The 27,684-nt window shown below is 43.6% G+C and overlaps 2 protein-coding genes and 1 long non-coding RNA gene across 7 annotated transcripts in view; 2 read left to right on the top strand and 1 right to left on the bottom strand.

Annotated features, from left to right (window-relative positions):
- Nucleotides 1–27,684, top strand: part of LOC138741584 (mitogen-activated protein kinase kinase kinase 5) — a 202,778-nt gene that overhangs the window by 146,723 nt on the left and 28,371 nt on the right. The gene's annotated exons all lie outside the window — the stretch shown is intronic.
- map7d1a (MAP7 domain containing 1a) overlaps nucleotides 12,203–27,684 on the top strand; it is a 163,856-nt gene continuing 148,374 nt past the window's right edge. For 2 of the 5 annotated variants that reach the window (XM_069895877.1, XM_069895875.1), the window contains exon 1: nucleotides 12,203–12,430. In XM_069895877.1, the coding sequence (XP_069751978.1) occupies nucleotides 12,277–12,430 (154 nt within the window). In that variant the 5' untranslated portion in view covers nucleotides 12,203–12,276. The remainder of the gene's footprint in view (nucleotides 12,431–27,684) is intronic. The other 3 variants (XM_069895880.1, XM_069895879.1, XM_069895876.1) reach the window with 2 other exon arrangements.
- On the bottom strand, nucleotides 21,440–23,338 carry LOC138741954 (uncharacterized). Its single transcript, XR_011343920.1, has 2 exons — nucleotides 23,052–23,338; nucleotides 21,440–22,895 (listed from the first exon to the last, which is right to left on the bottom strand). It is a non-coding gene; the product is annotated as an uncharacterized lncRNA (long non-coding RNA).

Raw genomic sequence — 27,684 nt, 5'->3', positions numbered from 1 at the left:
GGACACATGCTTATAATCGGACTCATAAGCAGGAAGGGTCTGTTACTGGGCTGTATCTCTAAATTTAAAAAAAAATGCTACTGTCCGTGGATGTAACCGGGAAGGTGTGGGACACCTACAAATGGAAATAGCATTCTTTCCTCTCTTGTATCTGTCCTTTTCATCCTATCATGTTTCTACATGAATCCCCTCTCATTCTTCTAAATTTCAGCGAATACAGTCCCAGGCAGCTTAATCTCTCCTATTACAAGCTCCTGTTTTAGTAAAATGGGATGATCACTGTAAGGGATAGTATACACAGGAGGAACTGAATGGTCACAGTTAACATTTCACACAACACAAGTCAGCCCAGTGACAATTCGAATTGTTGGAAGAAATGAGGGAAGGTTTGTCACAGTCTTTTCAAGATTTGATACATTTGCAAAGACACTGATTTTGGAAAGGGAGAACCATTCTGATGGTGAAGAGAAAACAGCTTTTTGAAGCAGCTCTTGTGGCCTAGCCATTCGGTGGAATTCAGAGCAAAGCCGGCTCTGTGAGTGACTGGGCCTTTTTGGAGGATTGAACTGTCCCAGGAGGGTCTTTTTGAGAAGCAAAGTGCTTCATATTGATCGTGACTAACAGTGGAGGTCACTTGGAGAGACTGATGAATTTTTAGTGTGACAAGCAGTGAAGTTACTTGGAGAGACAGGGTGCCAGGCTCTTAGAAGATTCTTGCCTACAAAAGGACCAGGAATGTTGTGACCACAGCTCGGGTGGATGGACATTTCTTCAAAGGGAACGCAAGGAGAATTCCTGAATCTGTAGCAGCAACAACTCCCGTCTTCTCATCAGTTCAAAATTAATTCTTGGCATCGTATTTCAAAGGCCGACACTTCAACACTGAATTTAATAGACTGAACTTTGAAGTAACTTTCTAGATTTTGGCCTGGACTGTAAAGTTTTGGGTAAAACACACACACACACACACACACACACACACACACACACACACACACACACACACACACACACACACACACACACACACGTGCATAGATGGGGATAGATTTAGTGTTAAGGACCGTTTAAGACAAGACTATAGTTTAAGAGTGAGAAATAAAATTAGTGTTATGTTTGGTTCATAACACTCTTCCTGGACTAATCCCTTCTCCTCCAGAATCAACCTGGTTAACCTCATCTCTACTGCCTCTAAAGCCAGTATATCTCAAGGAGACCTGAAATATTCCAGGTGTGGCATCACCAGTCACAGCAGAATCTCCCTTTGACAATGAAGGCCAACTTTTCATTTACCTTCCTGATTACCTGTTGAACCTGCAAACCAATCTTTTGCAATTTATGCACAAGCGCTCCCAGATCCTCTGCACAGGCTCATGCTGCAATCTTTCGCCATTTAAATATTTACCAACATTATACTCCATCTGCCAGACCCTTGCTCACTCACTTAACTTTTCTATATCTGACTGCAAACTTTCCACAGCCTCAGCACAACTTGTTTTTTTCCACTCAATTTAGTGTCAACATATTGCACAGCCCTCTCTTCCAAAGTGTTCACATATATTGTGAACAGTTGTGGGCCCAGCCCCAACCTCTGCGGCACCCTCCTCACCACTGATCATGATAAGTATCCATTCTATCTACCTTCTATTGGTTCGCCAGTCCTCTGTGAATCCTTATGGATAATTCTTTTATGTGGCACCTTATTAGACACCTTCTTGAAATCCAATTTATAAAAACAGAAATGCTGGAGGAACTCAGCTGATCTCACAACATCCATTGGATCACGTCGGGTTCACCAATTGTAGCGGCTACTACAGTAGAGCTACGAAATACAAACACACATGCCAGATTAGTCAACTCAAGACTGACTTTATACAGGTTTTACCATCTTCTTTATACCCCGCATGTCCCGGGCTCCACAGGGTGGAACATTGCTACTGGAGTGCTTTTGATTCACGGGTCTGGCAGGTTTAAATTGATCCTTGTGAGTGTCCCGCACCTTCTGGCAGGACACTCAGCAGGACAACATGCTGTTTTCCAGCATGCAGTACCGCTCCGTTAGGTGAGTATCTTCCTGTTTGTTTAGTTGTTCCGTGGCCCGCAGAACCATGCCAGCGATGGTTCAGTGTACAGTAATAATCATAAAAACTTTCTAATATCTGTTTTTATATGTTATGCCAATTCACTGTCACAATCATTCTCTTCTTTATTGCTTCTTTGTGGTTTTGTTGCTGTTTGAAGTTTTCCCAATCTTCTGGTTTCCCGCTACTCTTCGTGACTTTGTCTGCATTAGCTCTCAGTTTGATGTCTTCCTTTATTTCCTTAGTTATCCACGGCAGACTCTCCCTCCCCATACTGTCCTTGTTTTTAATATCTATTACCACATTTAAACAACATTAGGGCAGTGCGTGGATGGAATGGGCCAAATGAAGGCAGATGAGATGAAGCTTGGTAAACACTTTTGGCATGGACGAGTTGGGCTTCATGCTGTTTAACTCTACATTCAATATAGCATTATCTTATTATTATGCTTTGAAGAGGATGCAGGATGTTGCCCTGGATTGTCTTATGACACAAGGTGAACAGAGCTTGCGCTGGGTGTAGTGGACATCTCTCCACTACACATCAGCAACTCTGTAGTAGAGAGCACCAAGTTTCTTGGAGCTCACTTAACCAGTGACCTATCGTAGACACTCAACATCTCCTAACTTGTCAGGAAGGTGCAACAGCGACTGCACTTCCTGAGAAGACTGAAGCGGAGAAGGCATCTGGCCACCATTATGTCAACCTTCTATAGAAACTCTATCAAGAGTGTTCTGGTCGGCTGCATCACAATGTGGTACGGTTGCTTCAGAGATATGGATCGGAGATCAATCCACAGGACCATAAGAGCGGCAGAGAGGATCACTGGAGCTCCCTTCCCCGCCCATCGATGTGATCTACTGGGATCTTTGTCTTTAGAGGGCTTGCAAAACCATTGAGGACCTCTTCCACCCCCCACACAGCATCTTTCAGCAGCTTCTATTAGGGAAGATATACAGGAGCATCAGAGCAAACACCTCCAGGCTGAGGAACAGCTTCTCCCCACGTTCATTCCCGGTGAGAATGCTGAACGACCAAAGGAACTGCTCCCACTGACCATCCAACACTCTCATTTTCATGAAACAATATTAATTTATTTATTTGTATAGATGAATACTGTCCTGCATATGTATTATTTGTCAGTATGTGTGTTGTCTGGTGGAATCTCTATGTGTTTTGCCCCAAGGACCGGAGAATGCTGTTTCATCGGGTTGTACTTGTACAAACAGATGACAATAAAATTGACTTTTCTCTTTGGAGTGAAAAGGATGAGAGGTGACTCAATAGGTCTACAAGATTATGAGAGCCATAGATAGGGTGGACAGCCAGCAGTATTTTTCTGGGGTGATAGTAGCAAATACCAGAGGATATTGGTATAAGGCCGTGGAAGGAAAGTTTAGGGGAGGTGTCAGGGTGTAAGTTTTTTTTACACAGTACCAGGGGTGTGATGGAAGGTGGTACAATAGGGACATACAAAAAACATGTAAGAAAAATAGAGGGTTATGCGTGTGCGGTAGGGAAGGATTAGATTGTTATGGACCAGGTTTACAAAGGTTGGTACAACACTGCGGGCTGAAGGGCCTGTATTGTGCTATAATGCTCCATGTTCATACAGGAGAATTTCCATTTTCCAATATTAACTGGGATTGTCTTAGTGCTAAAGGATCAGAGGGGCAGAACATTTCAGGTGTGATTTGGAGAACTTTTTGATGCAGTTTATAGAGAGAGAGAGAGAGCAACAAGGAAGTAATATTACTGAACTTGATATTGGTGAATGTAATGAGTTAAATGGAGGGTCATTTTGGAGGTAGTGACCATAAATAGAAAGGAGGCACTTTCATGATTAAAGTTGGATTAATCCCAAAGATTGGATGGGATTTATTCCAGGCTGTTGTGAGAGGCAAGGAGAGGAATTGGCTGGTGCTCTGACTGAGATTTTCATCTGGGCACAAATGAGGCACCAGATGACTAGAGGATAACAAACATTGTCCCTCTCTCTGAAAAAGTCAACAACAAACGGTCTGTTAAGTCTAGACCTGTGGGCCTCATGTCTTTGGTGGGAAATTCAGAGGAAGAGGATTAATGATCACTCAGGTGGGCAAGGACAAATCCAAGCCAATCAGCTTGGCTGCATCGAGACCAATGAACAGGAAATATTGAGACCACAAGGTAAATGATGGATACGTTTGGTTGGACCTGTTCTTTTACAGGGGTCATCTACAGCATATGGTGCTCCTATTGCGGCCTCCTCTACATTGGCCGCAGATTGGGAGATCGCTTCACTCAGCACCTTCGTTCTGTGAGCCTGTGCTCGTACTCCTCCCCCCTCCCCCCACCCCGCACCTTTTATGCCTGATGAAGGACGCAGGCCTGAAACGTCGGTTGCCCTCTATTTCCTGTGGACGCTGCATGACTTGAGTATTGTATTCTTTTAATCAAGTGAGCATAAACAACACCATCAGAATTCTGTTATTAACAGCAGGAGGGTGACATTAAACTATCACCGAGAACGAGGTGTCATGTTGCTGATGAGTACATGTGGATCAGGTGCTCGGCCTGGTGGGATAGGACCATGGGAAAGTCAGCTCAGCCACACACCTCTGAAGAATGGTCAAAACCAAGAGAGGGCCTGCACATTATCAGCTTTGTTGAGGTTATGATGGGATGCATATTCTTCTCAGAATGTAAATGGTCTGTATAAATCCGTATAAGAACGATATATAATAAATATTCACGCATCCCAGTGTAAGAAAAATGTGGTGTTATAATAGTTCAGACAGTCCTTTAGTGGTGTGGGAACAGCCCCTGATTAGTGCAGCAAGAGGAGGTACAGGAGCCTGATCGCTGTTGGAAAGAAAGTGTTTTTGAACCCAAAGGGGCTGGTCTTCGGGCTTCTGTACCTTCTGTCTGAAGGTAGCAATGAGAAGAGGTTGAGATCAGGGTGATGAGGGTCCTTTAAGATGTTGGCTGCCCTCTTGACGCAGTACCTCACATAGATGCATTTATTACATGGGAGGGGAGGTCAGAGCCTCTGTTTGCTACCTTCTGGGACCTCTTCGTTTCCGGGCAGCCGAATTTCTAAACCAGGCTGCAATGTAACCAGTCACTATACTTTCCACAGTGCACCTGCGGAAGTTTGATAGACTATCTTTTTTTAAATTTTTTTATTTTTCACACCATAAATCACATTAGCCATGATATACACTATTTCTTTTTCACACATATACAGTGACTTTTTCTCCCCCCCCCCTTTCCTCCCAAACCACCCCCCCCCCTCATCCATTTTAGATATACAATCTAGGTTGCATTAAGCCAGTCAGACAATGTTGTCATTCAACAAAAATACACCAGAAATTCTACTGAGTCCATTCTTTTCTTTCCTTCTCCTTCCATCAACTTAGGTAATGTTTGTCCCCGGTAGGTTTTCGCTATTGTATTTAATGTAAGGCTCCCATACTTGTTCGAATATTTCAATATTATTTCTTAACCTATATGTTATTTTTTCTAATGGAATACATTTATTCATTTAAATTTAGTAGTTTCTTCCTTTTAATTTGGTTATGTATTCCATTAATATTTAAAGTCATATAGTTCAGCGTAGCCCTTTTATATTTTGTTTATCTTCTCTTTCCGTTTTTCCATCATTACCTTTCCTCCTTTTCCATTTCTGTTTTCTTATTTTCAACTCTTTATAAGACAACATTCCTACAACATCCAACATTTTCCTTATTCTCCTATTTCTATCTTATTTATCCCCAATCTCCCCTTCCCCTCCTGAGTTGTCCTTTATCCCTTGTCGGAAAACCACATCTCCCCTCTCCATTTGGATTTGCGAATCCACTCGCAAGCGTCAACTGATTTTGCAGTGACCGCTATTTCCCCCCACCCCGCCCCCCCCAGAAAAGATTTCACTTTTCATATGTCACAAAGGTCACTCTTTTAATTCCCTCCTTATTCTCTCTATTCCATTACCTTCCCTTATTAATTCTTGTCTATACTATCTATATTTTCCTCTAAGTACAGATACATTCATGTATGCTCATTGTCTCTATTCACTCTTATACCTCTTTACCCGCATACATATCAATCGTGATCATTTTTACTCTCATTACCCGTCTTCATCCCTCAGTCTATTTTTGTCTTTACCCACATACATATCAATCGTGATCATTTTTACTCTCATTACCCGTCTTCCTCCCTCAGTCTATTTTTGTCTTTACCCACATACATATCAATCGTGATCATTTTTACTCTCATTACCCGTCTTCCTCCCTCAGTCTATTTTTGTCTTTACCCACATACATATCAATCGTGATCATTTTTACTCTCATTACCCGTCTTCATCCCTCAGTCTATTTTTGTCTTTACCCACATACATATCAATCGTGATCATTTTTACTCTCATTACCCGTCTTCCTCCCTCAGTCTATTTTTGTCTTTACCCACATACATATCAATCGTGGTCATTTTTACTCTCATTACCCGTCTTCATCCCTCAGTCTATTTTTGTCTTTACCCACATACATATCAATCGTGATCATTTTTACTCTCATTACCCGTCTTCCTCCCTCAGTCTATTTTTGTAATTGTTCTGCAAATTTTCGTGCTTCTTCTGGATCCGAGAATAGTCTGTTTTGTTGTCCTGGAATAAATATTTTCAATACCGCTGGATGCTTTAGTATAAATTTATACCCTTTCTTCCATGAAATCGCCTTTGCTGTATTGAACTCCTTTCTCTTCTTCAGGAGTTCAAAACTTATATCTGGATAAATGAAGATTTTTTGCCCTTTGTACTCCAGTGGTTTGTTGCCCTCTCTTACTTTTTCCATTGTCTTCTCCAGTACCTTTTCTCTTGTAGTATATCTTAGGAATTTTACTACAATAGATCTTGGTTTTTGTTGTGGTTGTGGTTTAGAGGCCAATGCTCTATGTGTCCTTTCTATTTCCATTTCTTGCTGTAGTTCTGGACATCCTAGGGTCTTAGGGATCCACTCTTTTATAAACTCCCTCATATTCTTGCCTTCTTCATCTTCCTTAAGGCCCACTATCTTTATGTTATTTCTTCTGTTATGGTTTTCCATTGTATCTACTTTTTGAGCTAGTAGTTCTTGTGTCTCTTTAGTTTTTTTATTAGATTCCTCCAATTTCTTTTTTAAGTCTTCTACCTCCATTTCTGCTGCTACTGCCCGCTCTTCCATCTTGTCCATTTTCTTTCCCATTTCTGTTAAGGTCATCTCCATTTTATTCATTTTCTCTTCTGTGTTGTTTATTCTTTTTCTTAAATCATTACATTCCTGTGTTTGCCATTCTTTAAATGACTCCATGTATCCCTTAATAAGAGAAAGTACCTTCTTTATCTTGCCTTTCTTTTCTTCTTCTATTTCACCGTACTCTTCCTCTTCCTCTTCTTCTTCCTCTGGGTTGACCATCTGTTGTTTCTTTGGTGCCCTTTCCTCCTCTTCTTTCTTGTTTCTATTGTCTTCTGTGGTCTCTTCTTGCTGCAGGTGTTCTGCAGCTGTCGTTGCCGGCTGTGGAGATCGACTCCCCAGCTGGTCCCCCCTCCCGTCGGTGTGTTTTTTTTCATGCGCATCGCGCATGCGCGACTCCTCGCACATGCGCGGTTGCGCACTTTTACTCGGCTCTGCGAGCCATTTTTGTAGTCCATTATTTACCGACCTGAGGGAGCGGGTTTCTCTCTCCGCAGCGGGCCTCTTCGGACAGGTAAGGCCTTCACTTTTTTCCTCCTTTGTCTTCTCTTCCTCTCTTCTTACCGTTGCTTTCGATTTTTCTTTTTTTGTCGCCATCTTCTTTCCACCTTTATACTCACTTTTCTGTAACTTTTATTTCTGTGCCTTTGTGTTTTCCTTTGTTTTTCCCGACTTTTCTGGAGAGGGCTGGAGTTCACCGTCCGGCCACTACTCCATCACGTGACTCCTCCTTTTGATAGACTATCTGATGACATGTCAAATCCCCTCAGACTCCTTAAAAAGACTTGGTGGGCCTTCAAAGGCCTGATAGGTGAACTTCCAGGAACTTGAAGGTTCTAACCCTTCCCACCTCCTTCCCATCACTGTGAACAGGTGTGCCTCTCTGTCCTAACATCAACAATAAGCTCCTTGGTCTGGGTGACGGTGAGGAAAAGATTGTTGCTCTGACATCACCCGATTAGGTTCCCGATCTCCATCCTGTATTTTCACTCAGTGATGCTCCTGAGGTCAAATCCCCCCCAACAAAGTTCTCATCAGAATCTCACAATGACATACAAAAATAATCCCAAGCAGGTTTCCCTCATCATCATCCCCCCCCTCCCCTCTGCCAGTTATTCCCACATTCCTTCATGGTCTCTGTCCAGTTTTGGCATGGTCACCCTCTTCCCTGAGCATCAGGAAATGCTGGAGAAGATGCAGAACAGATTTACGGCTCAGTCCCAGGACTGGAGTCTTGGATTGTACGGAGAGACTGGATCGGCCAGGTTCGTTTTCCATGGAGTGAAGAAGGCCCAGGGGTGACTTTATTGACATTTATAAAATCATGAGGGGGGAAACAGATAGAGAAAGTAGTCCCAATCTTTTCCCTAGAGTGGGGGTCTAAAAGTAGAGGGCAGGGGTTTAAGATGAGAGGGAAAGATTTAAATGGGATTTGAGGGATGTTTTTCACACAGAGGGTGTTAGGTATGTTAAACAAGCTGTCAGAGAAGATGTACACAATCGCAATATTAGAAAAGCCCTCAGACAGGTACATGGATATGAAAGATTTGGAGGTAAATAGCCCAAATACAGGCAAATTGGATTTGTGCATCTCGGCATCTTGGTTGGCATGGTTGGACTGGGCTGAAGGGCCTGTTTCTGTGCTGTACAACGATCAATCTACGTCAACACCTATGTTCCTTCCGAGGAGTCACGTGATGGAGTAGTGGCCGGACGGTGAACTCCAGCCCTCTCCAGAAAAGTCGGGAAAAACAAGAGAAAACACAAAGGCACAGAAATAAAAGTTACAGAAAAGTGAGTATAAAGGTGGAAAGAAGATGGCGACAAAAAAAGAAAAGTCGAAAGCAACGGTAAGAAGAGAGGAAGAGAAGACAAAGGAGGAAAAAGGTGAAGGCCTTACCTGTCCGAAGAGGCCCGCTGCGGAGAGAGAAACCCGCTCCCTCAGGTCGGTAAATAATGGACTACAAAAATGGCTCGCAGAGCCGAGTAAAAGTGCGCAACCGCGCATGCGCGAAACTTCGCGCATGCGCGATGCGAATGAAAAAAAACACACCGACGGGAGGGGGGACCAGCTGGGGAGTCGATCTCCACAGCCGGCAACGACAGCTGCAGAACACCTGCAGCAAGAAGAGACCACAGAAGACAACAGAAACAAGAAAGAAGAGGAGGAAAGGGCAACAAAGAAACAACAGATGGCCAACCCAGAGGAAGAAGAAGAGGAAGAGTATGGTGAAATAGAAGAAGAAAAGAAAGGCAAGGTAAAGGATATACTTGCTCTTATTAGAGGATACATGGAATCATTTAAAGAATGGCAAACACAGGAATTTAAGGATTTAAGAAAAAGAATAAACAACACAGAAGAGAAAATAAATAAAATGGAGATGACCTTAACAGAAATGGGAAAGAAAATGGACAAGATGGAAGAGCGGGCAGTAGCAGCAGAAATGGAGGTAGAAGACTTAAAAAAGAAATTGGAGAAATCTAATAAAAAAACTAAAGAGACACAAGAACTACTAGCTCAAAAAATAGATACAATGGAAAACCATAACAGAAGAAATAACATAAAGATAATGGGCCTTAAGGAAGATGAAGAAGGCAAGAATATGAGGGAGTTTATAAAAGAGTGGATCCCTAAGACCCTAGGATGTCCAGAACTACAGCAAGAATTGGAAATAGAAAGGGCACATAGAGTATTGGCCTCTAAACCACAACCACAACAAAAACCAAGATCTATTGTAGTAAAATTCCTAAGATATACTACAAGAGAAAAGGTACTGGAGAAGACAATGGAAAAAGTAAGAGAGGGCAACAAACCACTGGAGTATAAAGGGCAAAAAATCTTCATTTATCCAGATATAAGTTTTGAACTCCTAAAGAAGAGAAAAGAGTTCAATACAGCAAAGGCGATTTTATGGAAGAAAGGGTATAAATTTATACTAAAGCATCCAGCGGTATTGAAAATATTTATTCCAGGACAACAAAACAGACTATTCTCGGATCCAGAAGAAGCACGAAAATTTGCAGAACAATTACAAAAATAGACTGAGGGAGGAAGACGGGTAATGAGAGTTAAAATGATCACAATTGATATGTATGTGGGTAAAGACAAAAATAGACTGAGGGATGAAGACGGGTAATGAGAGTAAAAATGATCACGATTGATATGTATGCGGGTAAAGAGGTATAAGAGTGAATAGAGACAAGGAGCATACGTGAATGTATCTGTACTTAGAGGAAAATATAGATAGTATAGACAAGAATTAATAAGGGAAGGTAATGGAATAGAGAGAATAAGGAGGGAATTAAAAGAGTGACCTTTGTGACATATGAAAAGTGAAATCTTTTCTGGGGGAGGCGGGGTGGGGGGAAATAGCGGTCACTGCAAAATCAGTTGACGCTTGCGAGTGGATTCGCAAATCCAAATGGAGAGGGGAGATGTGGTTGTCCGACAAGGGATAAAGGACAACTCAGGAGGTGAATGGGAGATTGGGGATAAATAAGATAGAAATAGGAGAATAAGGAAAATGTTGGATGTTGTAGGAATGTTGTCTTATAAAGAGTTGAAAATAAGAAAACAGAAATGGAAAAGGAGGAAAGGTAATGATGGAAAAACGGAAAGAGAAGATAAACAAAATATAAAAGGGCTACGCTGAACTATATGTCTTTAAATATTAATGGAATACATAACCAAATTAAAAGGAAGAAACTACCAAATTTAAATGAATAAATGTATTCCATTAGAAAAAATAACATATTGGTTAAGGAATAATATTGAAATATTCGAACAAGTATAGGAGCCTTACATTAAATACAATAGCGAAAACCTACCGGGGACAAACATTACCTAAGTTGATGGAAGGAGAAGGAAAGAAAAGAATGGACTCAGTAGAATTTCTGGTGTAATTTTGTTGAATGACAACATTGTCTGACTGGATTAATGCAACCTAGATTGTATACCTAAAATGGATGAGAGGGGGGGTGGGGGGGTGGTTTGGGAGGAAAGGGGGGGGGGAGAAAAAGTCACTGTATATGTGTGAAAAAGAAATAGTGTATATCATGGCTAATGTGATTTATGGTGTGAAAAAAAAAAAAAAATAAACAAGGTTGAAGATTAACATTAAAAAAAAAAAAAAAAAAAAAAAAAAACACCTATGTTCCTTCCCCCCTCCCCCCAGATTTTATAAAGAGAAGATGCTCCCTTCCCCATGTCGCTGTATTTCTTTGACCAGATCCGACAGAATACTGCGGGGGCCGACTGAATTGAGATCTCTGCCATTCTTCTCTGTAATTAGGGTGCGCGCTGGAGGGAGACCGGTGAACTGGAATGGGCACTTTGACATGTCACCAGCTGCATTACCCTTGATAATTGAATGTTGAATTTAATTTTTTTTAAATGCACAGTCAACAGGCCCTTCCTTCCAGCCCGTGAGCCTGCGCTGCCCAAGCACACCCAGCTTCCTGCTAGACAGTGGACTTTCACACCACCCATTCCCCCTCAGCCTTACCCACCCTACACAAGCCAAGACAAAAGATCCCCAAAGTGAAGTCGCATTATATTCCTGAGCCGGACAGAAAATCTCAATCAGCTGCGGTACATTCCGGAGACAGAGATCCAGTTTGAGTGCACTGCTTTGCACTGGTGTTGCCAGGGAAACCTGTGGAGCGACCTTCTTCAGTCTGTGCACCATGAAGTGTAAATTGCGTAAGCTCCCTGCGTCTGTTTTGAAAGCAGGAGAGGCAGATGCCTCACCCAGGTTGGAAGCATTTCGTTTTCAGCTGGGCCCAGTGATACCAGGAGGGTGAATTTTTAAATAGCAGTTGTGACGTCTCTGCAACACAGAGAGGTTGGAGAAACACTGCCTCTCATGTGCTTGCCAGCACTGCTTCTATTATTTATTTCCCTTGCAATGAATTCTTTTGTCTAGTCACTGAAGCTGTGCAAATGGAAACCGATGGTTGAATCGTCCTTCCCTCCTGCTCTTCCGAGATGCAGTGCCTGGGCTCTGCTGCAACCCGGCAAGGAAAGAAATTGAAGAGGGCATCTGATAGGCACTGCCTGTCCACGCCGAGTCTGGGAGGCCTCTTCACCATCAGTGAGGAAGAAGAGAGATGGAAAGATGCAGCCCTAAGGAGGATGAGTGGTGAGTACAAGGAGCTAAAATCACCAGTGTGGCAAACAGCCCTCATTGAATAATCCTTGGTCAGGATGCCTCATGTTAGCCGTATTTATCTACGTGGCAAAAGGACAAGTTTTGTTACATTCTCTGGAAGTTCTCTGATGAGATCTAACCCTGAAAGGCTTTCTACATTTCTGTTAAGATGTCAAACCTTGGCTGGAGCAGTACACAAAAGTGTTGGAGAGCCTCTGCAGGTCATGAATCTCAACTCCAGCATCTGCTTACATCTGACCTTGGCTATATTGTGCCAGTGGAGGTGCTTGCTCTGCCATGTTTGAGTTAGAGGCAGAAATAGGTGCTGGGTTCCAACTGCTAGAGCTTGGTCACTGATAGAATGTGTACTATGAATCAGGCAATATTTAAGGCCTCAGTATTGGTTCATTGGAAGAGCTTTTGCCTCTGTGCCAGAGGTTTGTGGGTTCAAATCCCATTCCTGGAATCTCAGCTGCCTTGCAGTGTAGAACTAAAGGAGGTCTGCGTGGTCAGTGGTGCACTCCAGGAAAATGGTGTTGTCTGTCCTCTATATCAATGCCCTTCAAACTCTTGAATACCTCTATTTGGTCATACTGCATGGTAACAGGCTGTTTTGGCCCACGAGCCCGTGCCGCCCAATTACACCCAATTAACCTACACCCCCGCCACATTTCCAACGATGGGAGGTAACCAGAGCCCCCAGGAAAAACCCACACAGACACAGAGAGAACGTACAAACTCCCATAGGATTTGAGCCCCTGTCCTGATTGCTGGCGCTGTAACGGTGTTGCGCAAACCGCTACGCCCACCGTGCGTCCTTTATCACTACTAAGAAAAAAGCTTTAGCAGGCTCAATCTTGCTGCATGTTACATTTCTCTCATCTGGGAAGTCTCCTGGTAGGTTCTTCTCTGCATTATCTCTGAAGCTTCCACAACGTTCATGTAATGAGGTGACCAGAACTGAATACAATACTCCAAGTGTGGTCTGACCAGAGTTTTACACAACTGCACTTCCTCACAGTTCTTGAACTGCATCCTACAACTAACATAAAATCATAATGAAAAGGAAAACTCTTCCAGGTTCACAAAGTTAGTATCAGCAAGACAGACGAGCTGGTCATTACCACATTGCTTAGGTAGGATTCAATCTGGATGTCAATTGCTTATGAAGTTAACCGCCAGAGTAACTGCAGCAGAGTAACTGTGCAGGGCTTTGGAATGTTGTTAGGTGCTACATAAATGCAAATATTTTTTCCTGAGCTGCTCCACATAATTATTGCCAGAGGAATGGTCCCTCAGGGAGATGAGTGCTGGCAGGGAGGGGAGATTTTTAATTTTTAATTTTAAAAAAATTTAGTTTAGAGATACAGCATTGTAACAAGCTGTCCCAGCCCAGACCCTGCACAGCCCAAATACACCAATGTAACCTATTAACCTACAACCCCTGTACGTGTTTGGAGAGGAAACCGTAGCGCACGGAGGAAATCCATGAGGTCACAGGGATAATATACAAACTCTACATGCAGCACTGGATTCAAACCGCCACTGGTTTTGTAATAGCGTGACGTTAACCACAACACTAAATGTGCCACCCCACAAAACTAACCGTGATGTCCCCACACGAACTGTGAAGTCCCCACACTAACCGTGACGCCCCGCACGAACCATGACACCCCACATGAACCGTGCAGCCCCCACACTAACCGTGACGCCCCACACGAACCGTGATGTCCCACACTAACTGTGCCACCATATCTTGCCATGATACATTTCTTGCTCCATGGCTCTCAGTTATTGCCGTGCTTCTGGTTTGTGGCCCCACGGGCAGTGTAAGGCTCTCAACTACAGGCATATGCTGTGATGGATCTTGGTGTGCTGAGTGAGGTAAAGGGCATCGTGAAGTGGTAGATGGACAGCCACTGGGAGATGGAGCAGATTGTGTGTGTTGAGTGGGAGAGGTGTTCTGGGTGTTGTGGGTGAATGCACAGGTGTGTCTGCTGGCTGGGTCCAACGTGGCTAGTGGACTGTGGACTTCTGGAAGTGCTGGACATGCTCATTGGAGCTCTCCTCTCGGTGGTTCCTTGCTGCAGTCAGTGAGCGAGTGCTTCAGTACTTTTTGGGTGTGCTAGATCCATTAGTAGTGGTGCAGAGCAGTGGGTTTGATGGATTTATGATGGTAGACTTGTCCAGGACGGACCACTGTGGAGGCTGGGGTGATGCTGGCTTTGCTGGGGTAGTGACGTTGGTGATGGGTTATTGGTTTGGGTGTTGTGGACTCTAGTGTGTGGTTATAGGTTAGCAATATCAGTGATGGGGTATTGGTCTACATCCTATGGTATTGGTGTGGATGCTGTGGACACTGGTATGGGGTTCTGGGGTCGTGATGTCAGTGATGGGCTATTGGTGTATGTCCCAGGGTATTGATATGGGGCCTACGATACTGATATGCGGTTCTGGGGTCGCCATGCTGGTGGTGGGGTATTGGTTTACATCCAATGGTATTGATTTGGATACTGTGAACACTGGTGTGGGGTTCTGGGGTCGTGATGTCAATGATGGGGTATTGGTGTATGTCCCAGGGTATTGATATGGGGCCTACGATACTGATATGCAGTTCTGGGGTCACGATGCTGGTGGTGGGGTATTGGTTTACATCCTACGGTATTGGTTTGGATGCTGTGAACATTGGTCTGGGGTACTGAAGTTGTGATGTCGGTGATGGGGTATTGGTATACTTCCCAGGGTATTGATCTGAGTCTTGTGGACATTGGTGTGGGGTTCTCGGATCGCGATGTCAGTGATGGGGTATTGGTATACATCCCAGGGTATTGATCTGGGTCAAGTGGATACTGGTGTGGTGTTCTGGGTTGGTGATGGTGGTCATGGTGTATTTATCTGGGTGCTGTGGACACGTGTGATCTTCTAGGATACTACTCGTGCTGCTTTAGAAAACAAGATTGAGTAAACAAGGATAAGCCTATCCCAACAGATTGTAATGCAAACCTGCCATCTGGTAAGCATCATGGCACCCCTTGAACACAACCTGTCTACAGTGAAGAATGACTGCTCTCACATAGCGCACGAAGGGACAGATCTTCCAAGCAACCACTCTAATTAGAAAAGGTTGGGGATAGTGGCAGAATGTTTTATTCAGTCAATGAGCCTGGTTACTGTCCCAACCAGTGATTTTCAAGAGGTGATCGTTAGATTTTTGTCACGATTGGCTGACTTTTTGAGTGTTCAACTTCAACCTTTTCCAGCATCTCCACCAAACAGCAAATCAAAGGAACGTTGTGCTCAGTCCCCAGCTCAGTCATAGGATTTTTGAGCTTCCTACCCAGCAAGTTTATATTTATATCATTTATATCTGCCATTATTTCCCTTTATTTGATCAAAGGTGCAGCCCAAAGTGTCCAATCCTTTACCATGTTGTGTATCTGCACTCATCAGATGCAAGTCCACACTGGATGGCAACACATGCTCTGAGACATTTGTTTCTGAGAATTGTTCCTTGATGGTGACTTGCGGTGGATCGAAGGAAAACGGACTCTCAGTGGGAACCGTGGTAAATGAGAGGGTTGTAGGTGGCCTGCTACAGGGTAAAGGTGCAGGATGTGAACTGAACATCATTCTCCCTCCCTCTGGGTGTGAGGTGAGGAAATCTTTGTCATCAGCAAACTGAAGAAACAGAAGAACTGAAGATGCCGACATCTTGAGGAAACAACGAGCAAAGAGTGGTTTCTCCATGGAATTGTCATTTGTTGTTAAAAGTATTGACAGCTCTCGAATCTGCCCCATGAGGACTGATTACTGATACTCAGTTCTTTGATCAAACATTGAGAAGATGGGGGAACCCAACAGGTCAGTCAGATCCATGGAGAGAAATGAACATTTACATGGATTAGGATGGGTATGGAGAGAAATGGGCCAAATTTAGGCAGGTGAGACCAGTGTAGGTGGGGCATTTTCCTCAGCGTGGGCAAGTTAGGCCAAAGGACCTGTTTCCACACTGTATGACCCCACATCTCTATTTTAGGTTGAGATCCTTTCTTGAGACCCGATGACTGTCCATTTCTCATGGTTTGATCAGGAAACTGAATATCAGTCCTCGTGTGGAGATGGTGAACATAGGAAGTAGGAACAGGAGTAGGCCAAAAATGGTCCATCGAGCCTGCTCCGCCATTCAGTAAGATCATGGGTGATCTAATTTATGACCTAACACCACCTACCTGCCTTCTCCCCATATCCCCTAATTCCTCTATCGTAAAATTTATCTAACTGAATTTTAAATATGCTTAATGAAGCAGCCTCAACCACTTCCCTGGTTAGAGAATTCCAAACATTCACTACTCTCTGGGAAAAACTATTTTTTCTCATCTCTGTCCTAAATCTACTCCCCCAAATCTTGAGACTGTCCTCTCGTTTTAGTTTCACCGGCCAGCTCAAAAAACCTTCCTACATCTATCCTATCCATACCCTTCATAATCCTATATGTTTCTATAAGATCTCCTCTCATTCTTCTGAACTCGAGCGAATACAATCCTAGATGATTTAATCTTTCATCATCCCAGGGATCAACCTAGTAAACCTCCTCTGGACCGTCTCCAAAGTCAGTATATCCATCCTCAAATATGGAGACCAGAACTGGACACAGTACTCCAGGTGCGGTCTCACCAGTACCTTATACAGTTACAACATTACCTCCCTACTCCTGAATTCAATTCCTCTAGCGATGAAGGCCAACATTCCATTTGCCTTCTTAATAACCTGCTGCACCTGCAACCTAACTTTTTGTGATTCATGCATAAGCCCTCCCAAGTCCCTCTGCACAACAGCATGCTGTGGTTTTTCACCCTTTAAATAACATTCAGCTCTTTTATTTTTCTTGCCAAAGTGGATAACCTCACACTTACTAACATTGTACTCCATCTGCCAGTCCTTTGCCCACTCATCCAGCTTAACCATATCCCTCTGCAGACTCTCCACATCCTCATTACAATTTGCTCTTCCACTCAATTTGGTGTCATCCGCAAACTTGGCTACACCACATTTTGACCCCTCCTCCAAGTCATCAATGTAAATGATGAACAGTTGTGGGCCTAACACTGACCCCTGTGGCACCCCACTTACCACTCTCTGCCAACCTGAAAAACTCCCACTTATCCCGACTCTCTGCCTCCTGTCAGACAACCAATTTTCAATCCAGGCCAATAGACTTCCCCAGACTCCACTTTCCTGTAACTTACTGAGAAGTCTCTTGTGCGGCACCTTATCAAATGCTTTCTGGAAATCCAAATATACAACATTAACCTGTTCCCCTCTATCCACCGCACCCATTATATCCTCAAAGAATCCTAACAAGTTTGTCAAACAAGATCTTCCCTTTCTAAAACCATGCTGCGTCTGCCTGATTGAACCCTTACGTTCCAAAAGTTTCACTATTTCATCTTTAATGATGGCTTCAAGCATTTTTCCAACTACAGACGTCAAGCTAATTGGCCAATAATTTCCAGTCTTCTGCCTATATCCCTTTTTAAAAAGTGGTGTGACATTTGCTGTCTTCCAGTCTGCCGGGACCTGCCCAGAATCCAAGGAATTTTGGTCTATGACCACCATTGCATTAACTATAACTTCTGCCATTTCCTTCAGAACCCTTGGATGCATATCATCAGGACCAGGTGATTTGTCTGGCTTTAGTCCCATTGGTTTCTCCATCACTACTTCCTTTGTAACAACTATTTTATCAAGGTCCTCCCCAACATTCGCATCCTTAACTCTGCACTTGGGCATGCTGGACGTGTCTTCCACCGTGAAGACTGACACAAAATATTTGTTCAATGCCTTGGCCATTTCTTCATTTTTTGCTACCAGTTTTCCTTTCTCATCCTCCAAGGGTTAACTCTGGCCACCCTCTTCCGTTTTATATATTTGTAAAATTTTTTGCTTTCTGTTTTTATATTTTGTGCCAATTTACTTTCATTATCCTTTTTCCCATTTTTTATTACCCGCTTTGTAACCCCTTGTTGTCTCTTAAAGTTATCCCAATCTTCCAGTTTCTCACTGCTCTTTGCAGCTTTGTACACCTGCGCCTTCAATTTTATACTCTCCTTTATTTCCTTTGTGAACCACGGTTGATTTTTCCCTCCCTTGCTGGCCTTTTTCCTGACCGGAATATATTTTTGTTGAGCATTACAAAATATTTCTTTGAAAATCTTCCACTGTTCCTCAACTGTTTCATCAATGAGCTTGTGCTCCCAGTCCAATTCTCTGCCCAATTCCTCCCTCATCCTATGGTAGTCACCCCTGTTTAAGCATAATATATTAGTTTTGGATCTAACTATTTCCCCTTCCATCTGAATGAGAAATTCAATCATACTATGAAGATTATAGAGCTGTCAATCTTTCGACAACAAATGTCAATTCCAGTGAGGAACCAGTCGTCAATGAAGGATGCCAGAAAATGGGGAAGAGGCATGAACACAATCTTGAATAATGCCATTTTTGAATAATGAGTGGGCCGGCCTCTGTCTCCCTGTCTCTCAGGGCCTTTACTGCAATGAAAGGATTTTATTTGGCTTGACTAGTGAGTTAGAACAAAACTAGGACCATAATTATAAAATATTCTCATATAAATCCATCTCGTAAGTTACGGGCCTGTACTTAATGCAGAGAATAGTAAAATTGTGGAGCTGGATAGCATGTGGAATAATTAAGGTGAATGGTTGGGCCTTGGGGAGCAGTGAGGAACAAGTTCAAGGATCAAGCAGATGTAGATAAGATGGTGAAGGCAACATGTTAGATGGTTGCCTCCACGGGCTCGGCTCTAAATCACAGCTAATGGGGCAACTTACTAAAAGGTGAATTAAACCACAGTTGGAGTATTGTCTGCAGTTCTGTGGTGAAGAGGGTGGAGAGGAGATTCACCAGGAAGGACCCTGGGAGGGACTTATTTGAGGGGAGACTGGATAGGCTAGGTTTGGTTTCCTTGTATGACATAGCTAGGGTAGATAATAAGAAGCTTTTCTCTGTAGAAGAGGTGTCTAAAACTGAAGGGTAAAAGTTTATGGTAAGGAGTAAATGGTCTCAGCAGGATCTGAAGATAACTTTTTTTTAACCAAGAGTATGGTTGCTAAAAAAAACAGTTAACTAGCGGCAAGGTTAGCGCAATGGTTAGAACCAGACTATTACAGCGCCAGAGATCCGGGTTCGAACCTGCCGCAAATCCGGCGTGGCTGTAAGATGTTCTTCCTTAGTCTGCGTAGGTTTCTTCCGGGTGCCCCACTTTTCTCCCACTCTCTAAAAGTAGACGGGGTTTGTAGGTTCAATTATGTATTTGTTGTGCACAGACTCGTGGACCGAAAGGGGCTTGTTACTGTGCTACATCTATAAATTAAAATAAAATAATGTAATTAATTAAACTCCTGAATCGCTAATGCATTGAAGACAATGAACCCAGTGTGGGTTAATGCTGATCGATACTTGATAGCAGTGGCATGGTGGGCAGAGGGGCCTCTCTCCGTACTATAAGCCTCGAAGACTCCAGGAATGACCTAGGTTAAGAAAAAAAAACTAAGAAGTATCAGAGTTCGAGGAGGAGTGGGGAAAGGTAGGGAGCAGGATTTCTCCAATTATGTAATTCTAGTCATTACTGCGCAAAGACTGGGTGAGAAAATATAAACGGCCACTGTCAGACTTGGTTCAGGGAAGGCCATCCGATATGTGTCTATTGATGTAAGGAGTATTGTACATGGAACACAATTTGAGAGCAGGACTGCATTACACGCCTGCTTTTATAATGCATCGAGAAGGGAAGAGCCTTTAAATTTCCATTTCAGTCTGCGAATCCCAGGATTGATGGCAGAACTTTGTGTGAGCTGTGATTTATTTGTCATGTTATTCTTTTCACACCAGCGGGTGTAGGCATTCGTTTTAAGCTTACGCTTTGCCAGCACCGACTTTGGCTCTTCTGTGCTTTCAGATTGTTGTCTAATTTAAAATTTTAATTTTAAAAAAATGTCATTTACAATACAGTAGAAGCCAATTCCGGCCATTTAAATTAGTTGCTGCCCAATTATATCAAATTAACCAACAACCCTGAACTTTTTGGAGGGTGGGAGGAATCCAGAACACCCGGAGGAAACTCATGCAGACACGGGGAGAACATTCAGAGAGCGCCAGTTGCTGACGCTGTAATACCTTTGCGCTAAGTGCTACACTAACCGTGTCGCCCCCGTCACTAGATGAAACAGTGCGAAATGGGGAACCTGTGGTTCTGGCCCAATCTCCTTCCCTGTCAAGATGCTCAAGATAATCTGCTCAGTTCCCTCCCGACTCCATGTGCCGACAGGCTCTGCTTCACTGCAATCTGCTCAGCCAATCCAGGGGGAGGCAGGAGGGAACAGGAAAGAGCCGAGGAAGGAAGGCAACGTTGGGGTTCACAAGAGGAGGAAGCAGAATGTACAAGCAATGGAAGAAGAGCAGGAGATTGTAGGAACGACGCAGCGCAAAAATGAGATCGGGAAGAGTGTTTCAAAAGGGAGTTTGAAGAGATGTGTGGGCCAAGTTTCTTTACAGTGTGTGGTGGGAGCCTGGAACAGGCTGCTGGGAGCAGATGCAATAGCAATGTTTAAGAGGCATGAAGGGATGGAGGGATATAAATCGTGTGCAGGCAGAAGAGATTTAGTTTAACCTGGCATCACATTTGGCACAGAATTGTGGGTTGTGGGGCCTGTTCCTCTGTTGTATGAGTCTCTAGAACGTTGCCAGTAATGCCACACATAGGTCAGAAGCTTTGACACTTCCTGTTCAGTGTATACTTCATGCTGGGGTATAGGCGTGGAGAGAGAAACATTTTTGAATGATTGGGGAATGGAGGACCATGACTGGGACAGGAGTAGGCTTGAAAGGCTGAATGGCCTTCTCTTTCCCCTATTTCTCTGTGTTCTCCTTGTATTCTTCTGTTTCTCTCCACCATTTCTCAGCTGGGCAGCACGAGGTGGATAAACTTTCAGATTTATTGTTTGAGTACATACATGGCATCACGCACAACCCTGAGATTCTTTTTCCTGCAGGCGAGGCAGAATGACCACTTATTGGTAGTGCAACAAAAAATTGTACACAGTGCACATATGTAAACAAAGAAAGAACAGTAAACAGATAATGAATGTAAACAAACTGACTGCAATACAGAGAAAATAAAAAGGAGTCCTTAAATGAGTCCTTGATTGAGTTGGTTGATAAGGAGTCTGATGGTGGAGGGGTAGCAGCTGTTCCTGAACCTGGTGGTGTGAGTCTTGTGGCACCGATACCTCTTTCCTGATGGCAGCAGCGAGAACAGAGCGTGTGCTGGGTGGTGAGGATCCTTGATGATTGCTGCCTCTCTCTCCGACAGCAGCGGTCTCTGTAGATGTCCTCTATAGGGTAGAGGGTTTTGCTTGCGATGTCCTGGGCTGTGTCCACTACCTTTTGGAATGCTTTATGCTCAGGGTGCCCGTACCAGACCATGATGCGGCCAGTCAGCACACCTCTGTCGAAACTTGCCAGGATTTTGCTGTCATACCAAACCTCCGCAAACTCCTGAGGAAGTAGGGGTCTTCCAGGACACTTTACATTTGCCTTCACTTGTTCCTGGGATGTGGCCAAGGGTCTACCTGCGTGACTTTGTCCGTGTTCCCCTACCACCAGGGCTCTCCCACATCATTGACCCGATCTCCCTTGCCCAATCTGCAGCTACTCGTCTGAAAGCTTGCAACTGGATTCTCTGTCTCGCTCCCAGCCTCCCCTCCTTGGGAAATGTCCATAGCTGTGCTGTACTGGCCATGTCACTTCAGGTTGACAATGAGTAGATTGTTATCCACCTTGTACAATGTACACATGGACCGAAATTCAGACTTGCTGCAGCCCAACAGGTACTTGGAAAGAAGAACTATAATGGTAAATGTAATTGAATTAAAAAGGCAATAAATACAGAAGCTGGATAATAAATTCTTGTGTAAAGAAATGCTTGAAATAGTGTGTTCACCCCTTTTGTGGTGTCGGAACAGTCCCTGATTAGTGTAACAAGCTCCTGGTAGCTGTTGGACAGAAGTTGTTCTTGAACCTGAAGGTAGCAGTGAGAAAAGGTTGTGTCCAGGGTGATGGGGGTCCTCCTTGAGGCAGAACCATCCAATCTTGACCACATTCCAGCAAAAGTAAAGGGATGAGGAGAAGAAGAAATACCTGAGATTATATTGAACCTTGGACGACATCCCAAAGGTGTTGATAAAGAATGGTGCACCAGGGGTGTTGCACAAAATATGATGGACATTTCTGCCTGACAAGATCTCCCAAGATAATAATGATCCATATCACCAATCTCCCTCAGGTATAGTTCTTATATTGCCAGATTAATATCCAAATGTTGGGTTCTAATTGCTCCCTGGAGCAATTGTACAAATTGCTGTATGAGTTGACTCACCTGGAGAACATACAAAATGAAGCTTTTTACTGCATTTCAGTCCACAAATAAATAAAGCAACAGTATGCAACAATTGCAACTTCCCATCCCCCACCTAAGGCACTGTGGAAACAGGCCCTTCGGCCCATCTTACTAATGAAGTCCAAAATATCTCACCAACACTAGTCTCAACCCATCCAATCTAGGTGTTCATCCAAATTTTTCTTAAACATTTCGATAGCATCTGCCTCAACCGCCTCCTCTGTCAGCCCATTCCACACACTCACTGCTCTTGGAGTGAAAATATTACCCCACAGGTCCCTACTCTGGGCAGAAGACTCTCTGTGTACACCCAATCTATTCCTCTCATGATGTGAGCAGAAGGAGCCTGGTCACTTGTTACATTGGTTCATGGCCTGTTTGAGAATGTAGCCGGTGTAATCAGGTGACATGAAGACTGGTGCGCTGTTGGAAGGAGGAGAATCTTCTGCCTTAGAGCAACAGAGAGCAATTGTGATGTCAGTGGTCAGTCCCCCATTCAGCAGAGCCTGGGCGTTGACCAAGCATACCAGAAATAGGCCTGCAGCCTTATCTTGACATGTTTGGAGGCAGTGAACGGGAAGTCAAATTGGTACTTTAAGGTTCAAGGTTCATTTTATTGTTATATAAAAATGTAATTTACATGATATACTTCAGTTTTTGTCTGCAGTGAGGCAGACAAAGACTCCCCATGAACATTGCCAGGCAATACAGGAAAGTGAATCAAAAGAAAGTCCCTGAGTGTCCATGGTTTCATCTCCAGCCCTCCTGCAGCCTCACTGATTCCTGTTCAAACCACGGGCCATCCGAGCTCCAGATTCAAACCTCTCACACTATCAGGAAGCCTTCAGCACTGAGGTCCTTTGGGGGCCCTTCTTGCCCTCAACAGCCTCTTGAATCCCGGTTCCAATACCTGGATCCCATGAGCCAGCCTCTAGCAGCCCACAAGCCTTATGGGTCCTTCATCCACAAGTGAGGGAGCCACTCGACCACTAAACCCATTGCTTTAAGATTGTAAGAAGTGAAATTGTTTTCACTGGGACTGAATCCTGTGCACTTGACCTTTTTTAACAAACTTACCCGATCGATTCTGCCGTGGGCCTGGTGCTAATGGTTTTTCATGTCAGCAACTCAAGGGCCCGGTTCAGCCCTGAATGCCTTCTCTTCTTTGGCTTGGCTTCGCGGACGAAGATTTATGGAGGGGTAAATGTCCACGTCAGCTGCAGGCTCGTTGGTGGCTGACAAGTCTGATGCGGGACAAGCAGACACGGTGGCAGCGGTTGCAGAGGAAAATTGGTGGGTTGGGGTTGGGTGTTGGGTTTTTTCTCCTTTGTCTTTTGTCAGTGAGGTGGGCTCTGCGGTCTTCTTCAAAGGAGATTGCTGCCCGCCGAACTGTGAGGCGCCAAGATGCACGGTTTGAGGTTGGTGAATGCTTTCACTGTAATATAAAATAACAAAGCAAGATTTATGGTATTCTCTGTTGGACCGTGGGGATACTCCCTGCTAAACTTCCCCATGGGAATGTGTTTGGGACTAACCTGTTTGAATTGCTGGACTTGTGGTAAGAGTATGTTGAGGAAAGAATATTTGGGACCAGGTGCCAATAAATGAACACATCAAGACAGGCTGTGTCTTGAAGGGGGAGTTGAGAGTGATGGTATACCCCATTTTCCTACTCTGTGAGTCCTTCGCGATGGAAGAAATCGTGGGTCTCTAAGACGTCTCTTGAGGGATGGATGAAGGTTTGCTGTGGATTGGGTAACTCAGTTGGTTCTTACATGTGGTGCACGTTGCAGCCACAGGGTGGCAGTGGTGACGGTGATGGTTGGGGAGCCAATGCAGAGACGCAGAGAGCCTGCAGATGCGGGAATCCGAAGCCAAACACACTCTCTGGGGGAACTCAGTGGGCCGAGCTGCAGAGTGCGTTGGGTTCGGGAGCCAGTTGTGTGGGTTGCTGTATCTGGGACAGTGAGCTGCATTGTGACGCTGCACAAATCCAGGCAAGGGGAGAATATTCTGAGCTGTATCCTCTGGTGGATGGGAACGCCTGTGCAGGGTTTGTTAGCCTTCAACTTGCGATTGTAGCCATAGTATTTGTGAAGCTGAGTATCGAGTCAATGGTGACCTCCCATCATCATGGAGTCATGGAGAGACACCACTTGGAAACAGGCTCCTTGGCCATCAATCCTACATTAATCACCTTTATTTCATTCTCCTGCATTCTCACTAACTCTCTTCAGTTTTGCAGGTCTTTGGGATGTGGGTAGATATTGGAACACCCAGAGGAAACATATGCAGGGGTTGATCGAAGGGGCAGATAGCAGCCCAGGTCAGGATTGAATCCAGGTCTCTGGGCCTGTGAGGCAATGTCCCTATGGACATTCACCATGAATGTCAGAAAGAGATGGTGAGCTTCACCTTTGTTGGAGATAGTCATCACCATGCATGGTTGGGGCACCAATGTTACCACTTTGCAATCCAAGCCCAGGAGTGCCCAGATCTCACTGCCTGGCTCAGGCATTACCTGCAGAGCTGCAGGTCCAAGGGCATGGTGCAATCATTAGTCAACAGCCACGTTTCTGATCTTATAATGGAAGGAAGTATCTCAGAACATCACACAAACTTCCCTGGACTCCACCTGCATCTCCCACTGCCTGGGAAAGGTAGCCAAAATATTATACAATTGATTTTGTTGTCATCTGCAAACTTATTGATCATGTTTGCATCCAAGTCATTAATATAATGACAAACAGCAGTGGATCCAGCTCCAATCTTTCTGGCACCTCACTAGTCACAGGCCTCCGAACTGAGTAACAATCCTCCACTACTACCCTCTGTCTCCTACCATCAAGCCAATTCTGTATCCAATTGGCCAGCTCACCCCAGATCCCATTCAACCCAACCTTCCAGACCAGCCTACCATGCAGGATCTTGTCAAAGGTCTTCCTAAAGTTCGTAAAGCTCAAATTCTAACTAATGGAGTCCTGTCGAGTGTCTTCCCGCTATCCAGAGGTGTCCGTCAAGGTTGCCCAAGTGCTCTGCAGCTGTCCTCAATAAGTATTGAGCCATTGGCTGTTGCTATTCGTTCTAATATTACAATTACCGGCATTAAATTTGGCTCAACTGAGCACAAACTAGGCCTTTCTGCCGACAATCTTTTAATTTTTCTGTCAGATTCAATAGAATCATTAATCTTCCTTCTACCGTGTTTCCATCAATACAATGCTGCTTCTGGACATAAATTAAACCTTTTAAAGAGTGAAGTCATGCCTTTTAATATACAGGATAATAACCCAGTCAAACCCTTGCATTGGTGCCCAAATAGATTTAAATATTTCGGCATAGAAACTAGGAGATCTGCAGACAAAATCCTCAAAGAAAATTATATTAAATAATTAAATCGGGTTATAATCGATGTACAGAAATGGAGGGAACAGCTAATATCTTTAATTGGAAGAGTGAACTTTAATTAAAATGAATGTACTCCCCAAATTTCTATATTTATCCAATGTGCCCCAATTAAAATCCCCAAAAGTCTACTTACTGAATCAAACAAATCAATGTGCAGCTTTTTATGGAAAAATAAAGTCAAACTCTCAACCCTTCAGGCCCCTTACGCCAAGGGAGGATTAAATCTTCCTCATTTTAAATGTTACAACCTTACAGCTCAATTCCGTCCACTATGGTGTTGGTTCCACTCTGAGGACAATGAGGCGAGATGGGTTCCTACTGAACAACATCAACTAAAAAATGTTCCCTTAAAAGTTCTTCCTGTTTTAACATCTAAGAAAGCACTCTTAAATATTACCAAGCACCCTATAATTCTAAATTCTTTGGCAGCATGGCAAGAAGCTCAGGCAGTTATTGGTATAGATACCTCATTATTTCGGAAAACTCCTCTGTGGAATAACCCCAATATCCCCCACCTGATTGCAGATGGAATTTTTAAAACTTGGGTTAATAGTGGTATAAAAACAGTGGAAGATTTATATAGCCAAGATAACTTCACCAATTTTCAACAATCGTCGGGTAAATTCAATCTACCAAACCATAATTTATTCAAATATTTTCATTTTTGACACTGGGTCCATAACAGTTATACAGACTACCCTCAAATCCCAACAGAATCCCCCTTCAAAAAGCACTTGCTTCATGAAGGCCTGCACACTACAAAGAGTCTGACATTGCCTGTTTATATTATTTTAAACAGTAACTTGCCAATCTATACTAAGGGTGATATTAAAAATAAATGGGAATCAGATCTTAAATGCAATTACATTGAAGCTGATTCATGAAATGTCTCAACTAAACATACAACTAAAAATACAGTCTAATATCTTTAATAGGACCTACTAGACTCCACACAGACTGCACCAAGTATTCCATAACCTCTCTCCCAATTGTCAGAGATGTAAAACTTGTGATGGAGATTTACTTCATATGCTTTGGAATTGCTCTCATCTGGAAGATTTTTGGAAATACATTGTTAGAATAGCTTCAGATTTTATAAAACCAAGATTTCACTTGACCCTAGGGTCTGGATTTGGAAGATCTACAGGATCTTAATGTGAACCACAAAAAAAACTTAATAATGCTTGCAGCCACAGCTGGGAAAAAGTACAAAATTGGAAATCTAAATCTTTCACAGAGGCGATGGTTAAATGAGTTAACATCCTATAGTTCACCTGGAAGGATCTTGTATAGTGTGAGGAGGGACCCAGCAACAGATGAAAAAATATGGGGCTTTTTTTGGCCTTATTATCGTCTTTAC

The sequence above is a fragment of the Narcine bancroftii genome, chromosome 8 (assembly GCF_036971445.1).
Source record: "Narcine bancroftii isolate sNarBan1 chromosome 8, sNarBan1.hap1, whole genome shotgun sequence".
Taxonomy (NCBI): Eukaryota; Metazoa; Chordata; class Chondrichthyes; order Torpediniformes; family Narcinidae; genus Narcine; species Narcine bancroftii.
The sequence above is the reverse complement of the archived record's forward strand: the minus strand, read 5'-3'. Positions and strand labels throughout refer to the sequence as shown.